Source organism: Oncorhynchus mykiss, chromosome 16 (genome assembly GCF_013265735.2).
Source record: "Oncorhynchus mykiss isolate Arlee chromosome 16, USDA_OmykA_1.1, whole genome shotgun sequence".
In the NCBI taxonomy this organism is placed as follows: Eukaryota; Metazoa; Chordata; class Actinopteri; order Salmoniformes; family Salmonidae; genus Oncorhynchus; species Oncorhynchus mykiss.
Window position 1 is genome coordinate 3,053,744 of NC_048580.1, and position 14,860 is coordinate 3,068,603.

A 14,860-nucleotide genomic window follows, 5' to 3' on the forward strand; every position below is an offset into this window, starting at 1 on the left:
CTTCCTAACCTCCTGCCAAATGTACGACCATATTAGAGACACATATTTCCCTCAAAATTACACAAACCCGCAAAGAATTTGAACACATATAATTTGACAAACTCCTGTATCTGTTAGGCAAAAATATCGCAGTCACGCCATCACAGTAGATGTGTGACCTGCTGCCACAAGAAAAGGTCGACCAGTGGGTCAGAAACAACAATCTAATAAAACCTACATCTGCCTGCCTATTCATTCCCACCCCTGTCATTCGTACAGTCTACTATTTGCACATTGTCACGACACCTAGCTTATGTAACATTTTAAATGTTATACTAGATTTTTTTTTTTACAACCGCTAGTAATATCATGTTTTAAACGTTGTTATTCTCTTCAAAGTGTTGTGTGTAATGTTTACTGTTAAAAGCTGATTGTCATTGTTTTGTTTACAGTTTATTTCAATGTAAACACATTCCATGCTAATAAAGCCCCTTTGAATTGAATTGAGATGTTGGTGTCAGTTGACATCTTGGATGACGTATCTAATGTCCAGTACCAGATTAGCCATTTCCACGGCAACCTGCAGAGCATTGAGTTTGGCTGTGAAGGAGTCCAGCACCCTGAGCTGAGGGGGAGTGGCCTTACCCACAACCAGGGGGGCAGGACGTGAAGGGTACCTGGTGAACGTAAAGCTTGTTTATTCAGAGGACATACACACATCCTCTTCTACATACAATAACATACATCACATACAACACACATCCTCTTCTACATACAATAACATACAACACACATCCTCTTCTACATACAATAACATACATCACATACAACACACATCCTCTTCTACATACAATAACATACAACACACATCCTCTTCTACATACAATAACATACAACACACATCCTCTTCTACATACAATAACATACATCACATACAACACACATCCTCTTCTACATACAATAACATACATCACATACAACACACATCCTCTTCTACATACAATAACATACATCACATCCTCTTCTACATACATCACATACAACAACACACATAACATACAACAACATACATCACATACAATAACATACATCACATACAACGCCCAACAACGTATTCATGGATCTATGGTGAGTACCTGGTGTTGAGGGGGGTCCACTCCAGCCCAGGCCTGGCGCTCCTCTCCACCAGGCCACAGCCACAGGTGGCTGGAACCTCATCTCCATCACCCCGCTGGAGTGCCTCTCCCTGGGGCACAGTACCCGAATGAATAGCCTCTCCCTGGAGCACAGTACCCGAATGAATAGCCTCTCCCTGGGGCACAGACCAGTGGTGGGCGTAGCTGAGGTCTACGAGGCCGGTTTCTCCATCGTGCACCAGGGCCAAGGCTACAGCCTCCAGGGAGGAGCAGAACCCGTTCAGTCCCAGTAGGTACTGAGACTGGGAGACTCCCAGGGATAACGCTGCCTCCGTTGCTTCAGTAGTGCCCTGTGATGGGATTAGATTTCAATCATTTAAAAATCAGCAAATATAATATAACAATATACGCCATTTACCAGACCCTTTGATCCAAAGCAACTTAAAAGGTTCGTGAATGTATTTTTCAGTGGGTAGCCACAGCGGGAATCGAACCCTTGACGTTGTAAGCTCCATGCTCTACAAATTGAGCCACGTATGAGTATATCTGAACGTAAAGCTTGTTTATTCAGAGGACATACAACAACAACAACAACACTGAGTATATCTGGACCACATGAAATCAGTCATAAATATGAGTATATCTGGATCAGTGTCATTGAGCAGTATGGGGGGGGGGGGGGGGGGGGGGGGTGTACTAAGCTATATGGAATTGTTTTAAGAAGGTCATGGATCAATTAGCCAGTTGATTTTGAATTTTAAAAACCCCTTGAAGTATCCCAGCATTTATTATTATTATTTTTATTTTTTTTAACAATTATTTGATGAAAAATTGTGTATTTGGCCTTACTGCTATTAGCCCATATAAACACATTGAATAACAGATAGTCCACCCCCCCACAGGATAGTGTCTATCCTGAGAAATATAAGAAAGATTAGGAAACATTTATTTTCTAAAAACCTATTTTTTCTTTGTCATTAATTAAGAGTCATTATGGGGTATTGAGTCATTACGGGGTATTGAGTCATTATGGGGTACTGAGTCATTATGGGGTATTCCTCTTGTCCAATTAGCTGCCAATAATTACATTTAGATGATTGGAGGATTCTAAATGAATATCTAAGGGCCATTTTCCGTTAGGATCTGTGAGAATATCTAAGAGGATTTTATATAATTCTAAATGAATTAATAATAATCGCATTGTTAAGAAGTAACTATATTCTGGAGATTTCGTTTTCAGTTAACCTAGAGTAAGTGAGAGAAAGGAGATTCTTGAACATGGGGTGAGACATTCTTTCTAATTTGTAAATGAAGCCAGTTTGTTATTTAGAATAATTTATACTTAACTTCAAAATCAAATCAATGTATTTGTCATATACACATAGTTAGCAGATGTTAATGGTCACATAGTTAGCAGATGTTAATGGTCACATACACATAGTTAGCAGATGTTAATGGTCACATAGTTAGCAGATGTTAATGGTCACATACACATAGTTAGCAGATGTTAATGGTCACATACACATAGTTAGCAGATGTTATTGGTCACATAGTTAGCAGATGTTACTGGTCATATGGTTAGCAGATGTTAATGGTCACATACACATAGTTAGCAGATGTTATTGGTCACATAGTTAGCAGATGTTAATGGTCACATAGTTAGCAGATGTTAATGGTCACATACACATAGTTAGCAGATGTTAATGGTCACATAGTTAGCAGATGTTAATGGTCACATACACATAGTTAGCAGATGTTAATGGTCACATACACATAGTTAGCAGATGTTATTGGTCACATACACATAGTTAGCAGATGTTAATGGTCACATACACATAGTTAGCAGATGTTATTGGTCACATACACATAGTTAGCAGATGTTATTGGTCACATACACATGGTTAGCAGATGTTAATGGTCACATACACATGGTTAGCAGATGTTAATGGTCACATACACATAGTTAGCAGATGTTAATGGTCACATACACATAGTTAGCAGATGTTAATGGTCACATACACATAGTTAGCAGATGTTAATGGTCACATACACATGGTTAGCAGATGTTACTGGTCATATGGTTAGCAGATGTTAATGGTCACATGGTTAGCAGATGTTAATGGTCACATAGTTAGCAGATGTTAATGGTCACATGCACATAGTTAGCAGATGTTACTGGTCACATTCACATGGTTAGCAGATGTTAATGGTCACATGGTTAGCAGATGTTAATGGTCACATGGTTAGCAGATGTTAATGGTCACATAGTTAGCAGATGTTAATGGTCACATGCACATAGTTAGCAGATGTTACTGGTCACATTCACATGGTTAGCAGATGTTAATGGTCACATTCACATAGTTAGCAGATGTTAATGGTCACATGGTTAGCAGATGTTAATGGTCACATGGTTAGCAGATGTTACTGGTCACATGGTTAGCAGATGTTACTGGTCACATGGTTAGCAGATGTTAATGGTCACATTCACATAGTTAGCAGATGTTAATGGTCACATGGTTAGCAGATGTTAATGGTCACATGGTTAGCAGATGTTAATGGTCACATGGTTAGCAGATGTTAATGGTCACATGGTTAGCAGATGTTAATGGTCACATGGTTAGCAGATGTTAATGGTCACATACACATAGTTAGCAGATGTTACTGGTCACATACACATAGTTAGCAGATGTTATTGGTCATATACACACGGTTAGCAGATGTTACTGGTCATATACACACGGTTAGCAGATGTTATTGGTCATATACACACGGTTAGCAGATGTTACTGGTCACATACACATAGTTAGCAGATGTTACTGGTCACATACACATAGTTAGCAGATGTTACTGGTCACATACACATAGTTAGCAGATGTTATTGGTCACCTACACATAGTTAGCAGATGTTAATGGTCACATACACATAGTTAGCAGATGTTAATGGTCACATACACATAGTTAGCAGATGTTATTGGTCACATACACATAGTTAGCAGATGTTAATGGTCACATACACATAGTTAGCAGATGTTACTGGTCACATACACATAGTTAGCAGATGTTATTGGTCACATACACATAGTTAGCAGATGTTATTGGTCACATACACATAGTTAGCATATGTTATTGGTCACATACACATAGTTAGCATATGTTAATGGTCACATACACATAGTTAGCAGATGTTAATGGTCACATACACATAGTTAGCAGATGTTATTGGTCACATACACATAGTTAGCATATGTTAATGGTCACATACACATAGTTAGCAGATGTTACTGGTCACATACACATAGTTAGCAGATGTTATTGGTCACATACACATAGTTAGCAGATGTTAATGGTCACATACACATAGTTAGCAGATGTTATTGGTCACATACACATGGTTAGCAGATGTTAATGGTCACATACACAGGGTTAGCAGATGTTATTGGTCACATACACATAGTTAGCAGATGTTACTGGTCACATACACATAGTTAGCAGATGTTACTGGTCACATACACATAGTTAGCAGATGTTACTGGTCACATACACATGGTTAGCAGATGTTATTGGTCACATACACATAGTTAGCAGATGTTACTGGTCACATACACATAGTTAGCAGATGTTACTGGTCATATACACACGGTTAGCAGATGTTATTGGTCACATACACATGGTTATCAGATGTTACTGGTCATATACACATGGTTAGCAGATGTTATTGGTCATATACACACGGTTAGCAGATGTTAATGGTCACATGGTTAGCAGATGTTAATGGTCACATGGTTAGCAGATGTTAATGGTCACATAGTTAGCAGATGTTAATGGTCACATGGTTAGCAGATGTTAATGGTCACACGGTTAGCAGATGTTAATGGTCACATAGTTAGCAGATGTTAATGCGAGTGTAGCGAAATGCTTGTGCTTCTAGTTCCGACAATGCAGTAATAACCCACGAGTAATCTAACCTAACAATTCCACAACAACTACTTTATACACACAAGTGTAAAGGGATAAAGAATATGTACATAAAAAAATGAATGAATGAGTGATGGTACAGAGCGGCATAGGCAAGATGCAGTAGATGGTATAGAGTACAGTATATACATATGAGATGAGTAATGTAGGGTATGAAAACATTATATAAAGTGGCATTGTTTAAAGTGGCTAGTGATATATTACATCAAGATGGCAAGATGCAGTAGATGGTATCGAGTACAGTATATACATATGAGATGAGTAATGTAGGGTATGAGAACATTATATAAAGTGGCATTGTTTAAAGTGGCTAGTGATATATTACATCAAGATGGCAAGATGCAGTAGATGGTATCGAGTACAGTATATACACTCCGATTTGCTTACCGCCCCAACAGGTCATTGAATTTTTTTTAAATGATATATACCGTAGGCCTACCATAGATTAAATGACTATTGGTTACACTACAATTTAGGGTGTGGAAATGTTATGACCCTTAGATATTAATTTGGAATCCTCCAATCCTCTTATAGTGTAGCCTACTCCCAACCGTCATGTTGAACAGCACAATATTTTATATTCTATCTATTACATTTTTATTTTTAACCTTTATTCAACTAGGATATTGTATTTATATTACCTTTATTCAACTAGGATATTGTATTTATATTACCTTTATTCAACTAGGATATTGTATTTATATTACCTTTATTTAACCAGGCAAGTCAGTTAAGAACAAATTCTTATTTTCAATGACGGCCTGGGAACAGTGGGGTTAACTGCCTTGTTGAGGGGCAGAATGACAGATTTGTACCTTGTCAGCTCGGGGGGTTTGAACTTGCAACCTTCCGGTTACTAGTCCAACGCTATGACCAATAATAGAAACACCATGATATTAATCTAATTCATTAAGACACATTTCTTAAAATCAATCCCATGTACAATGTTAATGCAAAAAAAAGGTTTTACATTTTTTAATACTGCCAATATGGAAAACTATCAAATGCTCCTCAGAGATGCCCTCTGGTGGTCAGAACTAGCACTAACTTGCATTAACGTAAAACATGGCTGACAATTAGATAACGTGCCACAGAATGCTGCAGCAGCCCGCGCCGTCTGCCGCAGTATGACTCAACTTTTAAAGGAGCAACCACTGTACCGACCTTGTTACTGATGTAGGCTGCCATGTGTGTCTCAGTGCATCCTCCTCCCAGCAGAGCTACTGGGTCTCTCAGGGTCAGCCTCAACACATGCTCTGCCCTCTGACACGCAGCCTGGAACATCACAACCACGGAGACGCAGAATAACAACAGATCGATACAAAAATCATTGCCTCCCGAGAAAAACATTTAGCAACGTTCTAACATTAACTAAACAATGAGAGGAACTAGATTACACTTCTAAAACAGGCTTGGATTACATTCAGAGTATAGGTAGGGTGTCAGTGTGTCTACCTACAGTTCATTGAGCATATGTAAAGGGTGCTACCTTAGCGTTGCCTTCCTGAACAAGCCTCTGAATGGGCTTAAACCAGGGTCAGCACGCCTCCAATTCTATCACACCGACATTGGCAACATTTCAAGCTAGCGGTGGAGTGAGCTTACTTCCCGTTCTTATCTCTGTTACACAATAGGCTCAGTCTCGTCTACCTTCAGTTCGTTGAGCATGGTGTCGTTCCTGTGGCAGAGGACCATAGTGCATACAGCTGGTGCTGGTTCCCGAGGTGGAAGGAGATGCAGCATCTCTCTGGATCCAACGGTCCTGACACAGCAGCCTTTCACCTGGCCATAGGCCTCAGGAGGGATAGGGGTCTGGTACAATGCCACTGCTTGAGCACCTGGAACAGTGGGACAGGTGAAAACCAAGTGCTTTCTCGAATCTAGTAGGATTTATATTTATATATAAAACCCCATGTATTATAACAAAATAGAAACTAGGCCCCTAAATGTATTTTATTCTCCGCACTAACCTACCTACTACAAAATACGAATATATCTATGCTGGGTAAAGCATTACTGATAAGTACACTATATTACATTACCTGTCATTTGAACAATGGGCTGGATGAGTGCAATGCCGAGTCTCTCTACGACCAAGACCCCGTGCCTCCGGAGGTAATGCTGCAGTACAGGGTGTATTACTCTCTGACACATAAACACCTCCACCTGGTCTGTAACTGCCTGCTCTCCCAGCTTCAGTAACTCATCCAGGATTAGGTCTTCTGGGTCAGGGGCTCCACTGTGCACCTTTCAAGATCAAGAGTTTAATAACAACACCCACATGGCAGTTATAGACTTTGAAATACATGGATATTACATGGTCAGACAAAGAAAACATTCATGTTTAAAATGCGTTATTGAATAAAAACCTTGACGATATTGTATTTATTTGACCTTTATTTAACTAGGCAAGTCCGTTAAGAACAAATTCATATTTACAATGACGGCCGAGGAACAGTGGGTTAACTGCCTGCTGCTCCTACGCTCTAACCACTAGGCTACCCTGCCACCCCTACACTCTAACCACTAGGCTACCTGCTGCCCCTACACTCTAACCACTAGGCTACCTGCTGCTCCTACGCTCTAACCACTAGGCTACCTGCCGCCCCTACAATCTATCCACTAGGCTACCTGCCGCCCCTACACTCTAACCACTAGGCTACCTGCTGCTCCTACGCTCTAACCACTAGGCTACCTGCCGCCCCTACAATCTATCCACTAGGCTACCTGTCGTCCCTACAATCTATCCACTAGGCTACCTGTCGTCCCTACACTCTAACCACTAGGCTACCTGCCGCCCCTACACTCTAACCACTAGGCTACCTGCCGCCCCTACACTCTAACCACTAGGCTACCTGCCGCCCCTACAATCTAACCACTAGGCTACCTGTCGTCCCTACACTCTAACCACTAGGCTACCTGCCGCCCCTACACTCTAACCACTAGGCTAACTGCCGCCCCTAACATCTAACCACTAGGCTACCTACCGTCCCTACACTCTAACCACTAGGCTACCTGCCACCCTACACTCTAACCACTAGGCTACCTGCTGCCCCTACACTCTAACCACTAGGCTACCTGCCGCCCCTACACTCTAAACACTAGGCTACCTGCCGCCCCTACACTCTAACCACTAGGCTACCTGCCGCCCCTACAATCTAACCACTAGGCTACCTGCCGCCCCTACACTCTAACCACTAGGCTACCTGCCGCCCCTACACTCTAACCACTAGGCTACCTGCCGCCTCTACACTCTAACCACTAGGCTGCCTGCCGCCCCTAAACTCTAACCACTAGGCTACCTGCCGCCCCTAAACTCTAACCACTAGGCTACCTGCCGCCCCTACAATCTAACCACTAGGCTACCTGTCGTCCCTACGCTCTAACCACTAGGCTACCCTGCCACCCCTACGCTCTAACCACTAGGCTACCTGCTGCTTCTACGCTCTAACCACTAGGCTACCTGCCGCCTCTACACTCTAACCACTAGGCTACCTGCCGCCTCTACACTCTAACCACTAGGCTACCTGCTGCCTCTACACTCTAACCACTAGGCTACCTGCCTCCCCTATACTCTAACCACTAGGCTACCTGCCTCCCCTACACTCTAACCACTAGGCTACCTGCGGCCTCTATGCTCTAACCACTAGGCTACCTGCGGCCTCTATGCTCTAACCACTAGGCTACCTGCCGCCCCTACACTCTAACCACTAGGCTACCTGCCGCCTCTACGCTCTAACCACTAGGCTACCTGCCGCCCCTACACTGTAACCACTAGGCTACCTGCCGCCCCTACACTCTAACCACTAGGCTACCTGCCACCTCTACACTCTAACCACTAGGCTACCTGCCACCTCTACACTCTAACCACTAGGCTACCTGCTGCCTCTACACTCTAACCACTAAGCTACCTGCCGCCCCTACACTCTAACCACTAGGCTACCTGCCGCCCCTACACTCTAACCACTAGGCTACCTGCCACCTCTACACTCTAACCACTAGGCTACCTGCTGCCTCTACACTCTAACCACTAGGCTACCTGCCGCCCCTACACTCTAACCGCTAGGCTACCTGCCGTCCCTACACTCTAACCACTAGGCTACCTGCCGCCCCTACACTCTAACCACTAGGCTACCTGCCGCCTCTACGCTCTAACCACTAGGCTACCTGCCGCCCCTACACTCTAACCACTAGGCTACCTGCCGCCCCTACACTCTAACCACTAGGCTACCTGCCGCCCCTACACTCTAACCACTAGGCTACCTGCCGCCTCTACGTCTAACCACTAGGCTACCTGCCGCCTCTACGCTCTAACCACTAGGCTACCTGCCGCCTCTATGCTCTAACCACTAGGCTACCTGCCGCCCCTACACTCTAACCACTAGGCTACCTGCCGCCCCTACACTCTAACCACTAGGCTACCTGCCGCCCCTACACTCTAACCACTAGGCTACCTGCCGCCTCTACGCTCTAACCACTAGACTACCTGCCGCCCCTACACTCTAACCACTAGGCTACCTGCCGCCCCTACACTCTAACCACTAGGCTACCTGCGGCCTCTACACTCTAACCACTAGGCTACCTGCCGTCCCTACACTCTAACCACTAGGCTACCTGCCGCCCCTACACTCTAACCACTAGACTACCTGCCGTCCCTACACTCTAACCACTAGGCTACCTGCGGCCTCTATGCTCTAACCACTAGGCTACCTGCCGCCTCTATGCTCTAACCACTAGACTACCTGCCGTCCCTACACTCTAACCACTAGGCTACCTGCAGCCTCTATGCTCTAACCACTAGGCTACCCTGCCGTACATTTATGTTTGAGGTTACTAAAATATTGCATTTAGTGGCAAAAGTAAGGTATACCATTACCTCCAGGGACCCCTCTCCGAACTCAGATAGATCCCCTGAGAGAGACACCGTGAACAGGGCTAGTCGGAAGGGCCCGGGCCCCCGTCTGGTTCTCTCCGAGTCTGTGGGTTGAAGCTGCATGTCTGGGACATTCACCAGCAGACCTGGAAACACTGCAGAATCTAGCACAAACTGTCCCTCGATGGAGACAGTCACAGTCCTACCAAGACGGACTCTGTCTGGGGAGCCCGGGGTGTCACCACAGGGGACAGTCAGTAGAAAGGCATGGACAGCCAACGTGCTGATATGCTGTTGTTCACCCTCAGTCAACACACAGGCAGGTTTGCTAGAGATGACACTCCTGGCTAGTGTCACCAAGCTCTGGCAGCTGTTGAAATCGACATTCACTTTACAGCCACAGTCCTCCTGGTTGAGGAAACTGGTGCAAACCTCCAATAGTTGTTTGTTGATTTTGATCGCAACACTTGGTCTCAAGCCTGACTTCTGAACATGGTCAATGAGGGAAAAACAGAGGATGCCAGTGTACAGACCACAGTCACTGAACCGAGACAGGTGGTTTAGGATGGAGGCAGTTATAAGTTTGAGTAACGGCTCCGATGAGGAAACAGCTTGAAGTAGGGATGTAGAGGTGGAGGTGGTCAGGACGTGTCCACCAACGTTGTTATGGACTTGCTTCAGTCTGCCATTGGGTCCGAAACAAGAGGTGAGGATCTGCCTCATCAGTGTCATCTTCCGACAGACTTCACTTATACTCAGTGGGCTGTCTGTACAGACAGATGACGCTTTCTTGGTAACTCGAGACATAGTTACTTATTCTTTCATGCACAAATCATTGGAGCTGAAGACACAAGACGAGAAGCCCTCCAAATTAATTGTTGTATGGCTAGCCAGTGTTAGCTACATACTATCATATCACACATTCTCTGATAAATTCGGGTGTGATTTCTACTCGATTACAAATGTTTAGTACACCCTTTGATATTGCTAAATATACCCATGGACTTGTTCTGTCTTTAAACACATTTAACTCACATTTTAGAGCTGCGAAACAGCAACAGTACGCTACTGTATTTGATTGTTCTGCGGTCGAAAATCTGACAGCTGTTAGTTTTAGGCATATTGAAAAATACCTGATTACAATATATTATATTACGTTGATTAAATCCGATTAACCCAGAAATGATTGTACCTATACACGGTGAAATGTGTTTTATAATAGTATATTAATGATTATATTCGTTGTCTATGGTGAAATGTGTATTTTTTCCTGGAGGTTATTGGATGAGAAACAAAGGCTTCTGTTGGCCAGCTAAACCGTTTCTATGACGACCCCGCTACGGGGTCCTTAAGTCACGTGGTACATTTTCAAAAACAGTCGGCGGAAAATCGTCGTCCCTAGTTACCACAGCCACAAAGTCTTAATAAGGTCTAAAACCCCGTCTATTTCTACAATTAATATTTTTTTTTAAATCTGATTTTAAAACTAACCCTAAACTGAAACTTAACTACAATGCTAACCATAACCTTTGTTTTAGTGTATTTTTACGATAAAGCCCATTTTTACTTTGTGGCTGTGGTAACTAGTGGAAATAAGTTGTTATGCAGCTACGTAGCTAGTTAACGTTACAGCTCGTCCTGAAGTCAGATGATTGAATAACAGTCGGTTTCTTGCTTGTTAGCTACGGTAAATATAACAAACACGGCTTACAAGCTATCTAGTTTAGCTGCTTAGCTTGTACATCGTGTTCTTGTTCAACAATAAAAGTTTTGTACCTAACGTGTAGCTACAATACTCACTGCCCCCGAAACGCAACAGTAACATCTACAGTAATCTGGTAAAATAACAATTGCAATTACTATCCGTTTTTCCATAGCTGGATATCTAATGTATGCTAGCTATTGTGACTCAAGCAAAAAGCCGCAGTTAGGTTACTTCGTGGTTCTCCATCAGGTCACATTGTCATGTTTATGAAAGGATATGGTGTGGGCAAATGTAAAGAATATTAACGTTACATGTTTGTTTCCTGGTCGTAGTTACTACTAGACTCAACAAGAATGGCTCCTCACAAGGTTGTTGTCAAGGTAAGTGGAAAGACACCTTTAAAACAAGTGGACTAACGTTGTTTTATATTCATCTGACTGTTATTGCTCTGTCTTCGGGTAACTGATAAGCAAGTTTATTCTGTAATGTTTGACGCATTCGATGATCGGATATGATGGTCCTTGTCATCCGGGATCCTTGGGACATCCCTACTCCTTTGAAGTTGACATTTTAAAATGGTTAAAGACATGCTCCAGAACTGTGTCAACTACTAAGCATACGCAATGGCGGTTTGTGCCGTTAAAGATGAGGGAGGACCATTAATTATTTAATGAGCATGGTCTTATTTCTATTACAGCATGTTGGATGACTGTCATTCATATTCCATTCACCCAGTTCAATGTAACATCGATAGGTTTAGGCTACTACGTGATACTTGAATTTGCCTTATACACATCATGAGGTTCATACAAACTAGCCTATGAATGAAAGTCTATAATGTAGGTGTAGAGGTCGAGAGACAAACAGTTGCAAAAACATTACTTTTTGCAACCAAAACGAGAGTTTCTATTGCACAAATTCAGCTAGGTCCTGCCCCATTTCATTGCACTGGCTTCCGTTTAGGAAACGTTTTTCAACAGAATTGGCGGAATGAATACACCCCTGATCACCTGAATACACACTTCACTTTTAATAGCAGCCACATACAGCCTCATCACTTGCTGAATGTGTAATTCCTACTCACATCTACGCGCTCTCCTCCTCTCACCTTTCCCTTCGCTTGTGGACTAAGGTGAACAACAAATCAAGTCAAATTGTATTTGTCACATGTTTCATAAATAGCCGATGTAGACTAACAGTGAAAAATATTTTCTAACAATGCAAAGTTAAAGATAAGATTTTAAAAAATAAAATAGAAATACTAAACACAAGGTGAATAACGAATAGAATGGTTATGGTTATATACAGGGAGTCCTGAGTCGATGTGAAGGGGTATGAGGTAGATATTTACCTATAGGTCAAGGTAACGTGACTAGACAACAGGATAGATAATAGACTGTAGTCCTGAGTCGATGTGAAGGGGTATGAGGTAGATATTTACAACAGGATAGATAATAGACTGTAGTACTGAGTCGATGTGAAGGGGTATGAGGTAGATATTTACATATAGGTCAAGGTAGATAGAGGATAGATAATAGACTGTAGTACTGAGTCGATGTGAAGGGGTATGAGGTAGATATTTACCTATAGGTCAAGGTAACGTGACTAGACAACAGGATAGATAATAGACTGTAGTCCTGAGTCGATGTGAAGGGGTATGAGGTAGATATTTACATATAGGTCAAGGTAGATAGAGGATAGATAATAGACTGTAGTACTGAGTCGATGTGAAGGGGTATGAGGTAGATATTTACATATAGGTCAAGGTAGATAGATAATAGACTGTAGCAGCGTCTGATTAAAGAACTTTGTGAGTTTGTGCAAAAAAAAGTGTCAATGGATATCGTCCTGGTAGCCATTTGATGAACTATTAGCTAACATTCATAGCCTTAGCCAGGTAGCTAAAATACATAGCCTTAGCCAGGTAGCTAACATGCATAGCCTTAGCCAGGTAGCTAAAATACATAGCCTTAGCCAGGTAGCTAACATGCATAGCCTTAGCCAGGTAGCTAACATGCATAGCTTTAGCCAGCTAGCTAACATACATAGCCTTAGCCAGCTAGCTAACATGCATAGCCTTAGCCAGCTAGCTAACATACATAGCCATAGCCAGCTAGCTAACATACATAGCTAGCTAACATACATAGCTATTCTATGTTGGATGTCTTGTTTGTCTATTTCTATGTCTGGCCTGATATGGTTCTCAATCAGAGTTAGTCATTGTCTCTGATTGGGAACCATATTTAGGTAGCCTGGGTTTCACTGTGTGTTTGTGGGTGATTGTCCTTGTTCCTGTCTCTGTGTTTGTTGTCACCAGATAGGCTGTATAGGTTTTCACGTTACGTTTGTTGTTTCTGTATTGTTCGTTTTTTTTCGTCATTATTAAAGATTAATCTAGAATACCACGCTGCATTTTGGTCCGACTCTCCTTCACCTAAAGAAAACCGTTACATCATTGAACATCTTGGTCACTTTGCTATCCTCTCTGGATTAAAACCGTATTATGACAAGTGTACCCTATTACGTATTGGATCGTTAAAAGAATACAGTGTCTACACTACCTTGTAGTTTACCAATAAAATGGGTGGTTGGTGAAATAGACATACTCGCTATTCACATGTCAAAAAATATACATGAACTTACCACAATTTCAATTAGAAAGTTAGCAAAAATGGAGACGATTCTGCAACCACGGAGAGGAAACATCACATTGATTAACTATTATTATACTATTATTTTTATTTCTACTTTGCACATTCTTCCACTGCAAATCTACCATTCCAGTGTTTTACTTGCTATATTGTATTTACTTTGCCACCATGGCCTTTTTTTTGCCTTAACTTCCTTCTCTCACCTCATTTGCTCACATCGTATATAGACTTGTTTCTACTGTATTATTGACTGTATGTTTGTTTTACTCCATGTGTAACTCTGTTGTTGTATGTGTCGAACTGCTTTGCTTTATCTTGGCCAGGACGCAATTGTAAATGAGAACTTGTTCTCAACTAGCCTACCTGGTTAAATAAAGGTGTTCTCAACTAGCCTACCTGGTTAAATAAAGGTGTTCTCAATTAGCCTACCTGGTTAAATAAAGGTGTTCTCAACTAGCCTACCTGGTTAAATAAAGGTTTTCTCAACTAGCCTACCTGGTTAAATAAAGGTGTTCTCAACTAGCCTACCTGGTTAAATAAA

At 42.3% G+C, this 14,860-nt stretch overlaps 2 protein-coding genes across 7 annotated transcripts in view; one reads left to right on the forward strand and one right to left on the reverse strand.

The window, feature by feature from the left end:
• Nucleotides 1–416: 416 nt before the first annotated feature.
• On the reverse strand, nt 417–11,073 carry mkks (McKusick-Kaufman syndrome). Of its 2 annotated transcripts, XM_036945967.1 has the most exons (7): nt 10,999–11,073; nt 9,967–10,804; nt 7,133–7,337; nt 6,741–6,928; nt 6,255–6,365; nt 1,116–1,465; nt 417–656 (listed from the first exon to the last, which is right to left on the reverse strand). In XM_036945967.1, the coding sequence occupies exons 2-7, from the start codon at nt 10,768–10,770 to the stop codon at nt 497–499; spliced, it is 1,818 nt and encodes a 605-aa protein (XP_036801862.1). In that variant the 5' UTR covers nt 10,771–10,804; nt 10,999–11,073; the 3' UTR covers nt 417–496. The 2 variants fall into 2 exon arrangements, with proteins under 2 accessions (XP_036801862.1, XP_036801861.1); XM_036945966.1 differs by having other exon boundaries at nt 9,967–11,064.
• A 248-nt stretch (nt 11,074–11,321) lies between these two features.
• Nucleotides 11,322–14,860, forward strand: part of LOC110492796 (SLX4 interacting protein) — a 136,662-nt gene continuing 133,123 nt past the window's right edge. For 2 of the 5 annotated variants that reach the window (XM_036945973.1, XM_036945975.1), the window contains exons 1-2: nt 11,322–11,650; nt 12,001–12,048. In XM_036945973.1, coding sequence (XP_036801868.1) covers nt 12,022–12,048 — 27 coding nt within the window. In that variant the 5' untranslated portion in view covers nt 11,322–11,650; nt 12,001–12,021. The other 3 variants (XM_036945971.1, XM_036945974.1, XM_036945972.1) reach the window with 2 other exon arrangements.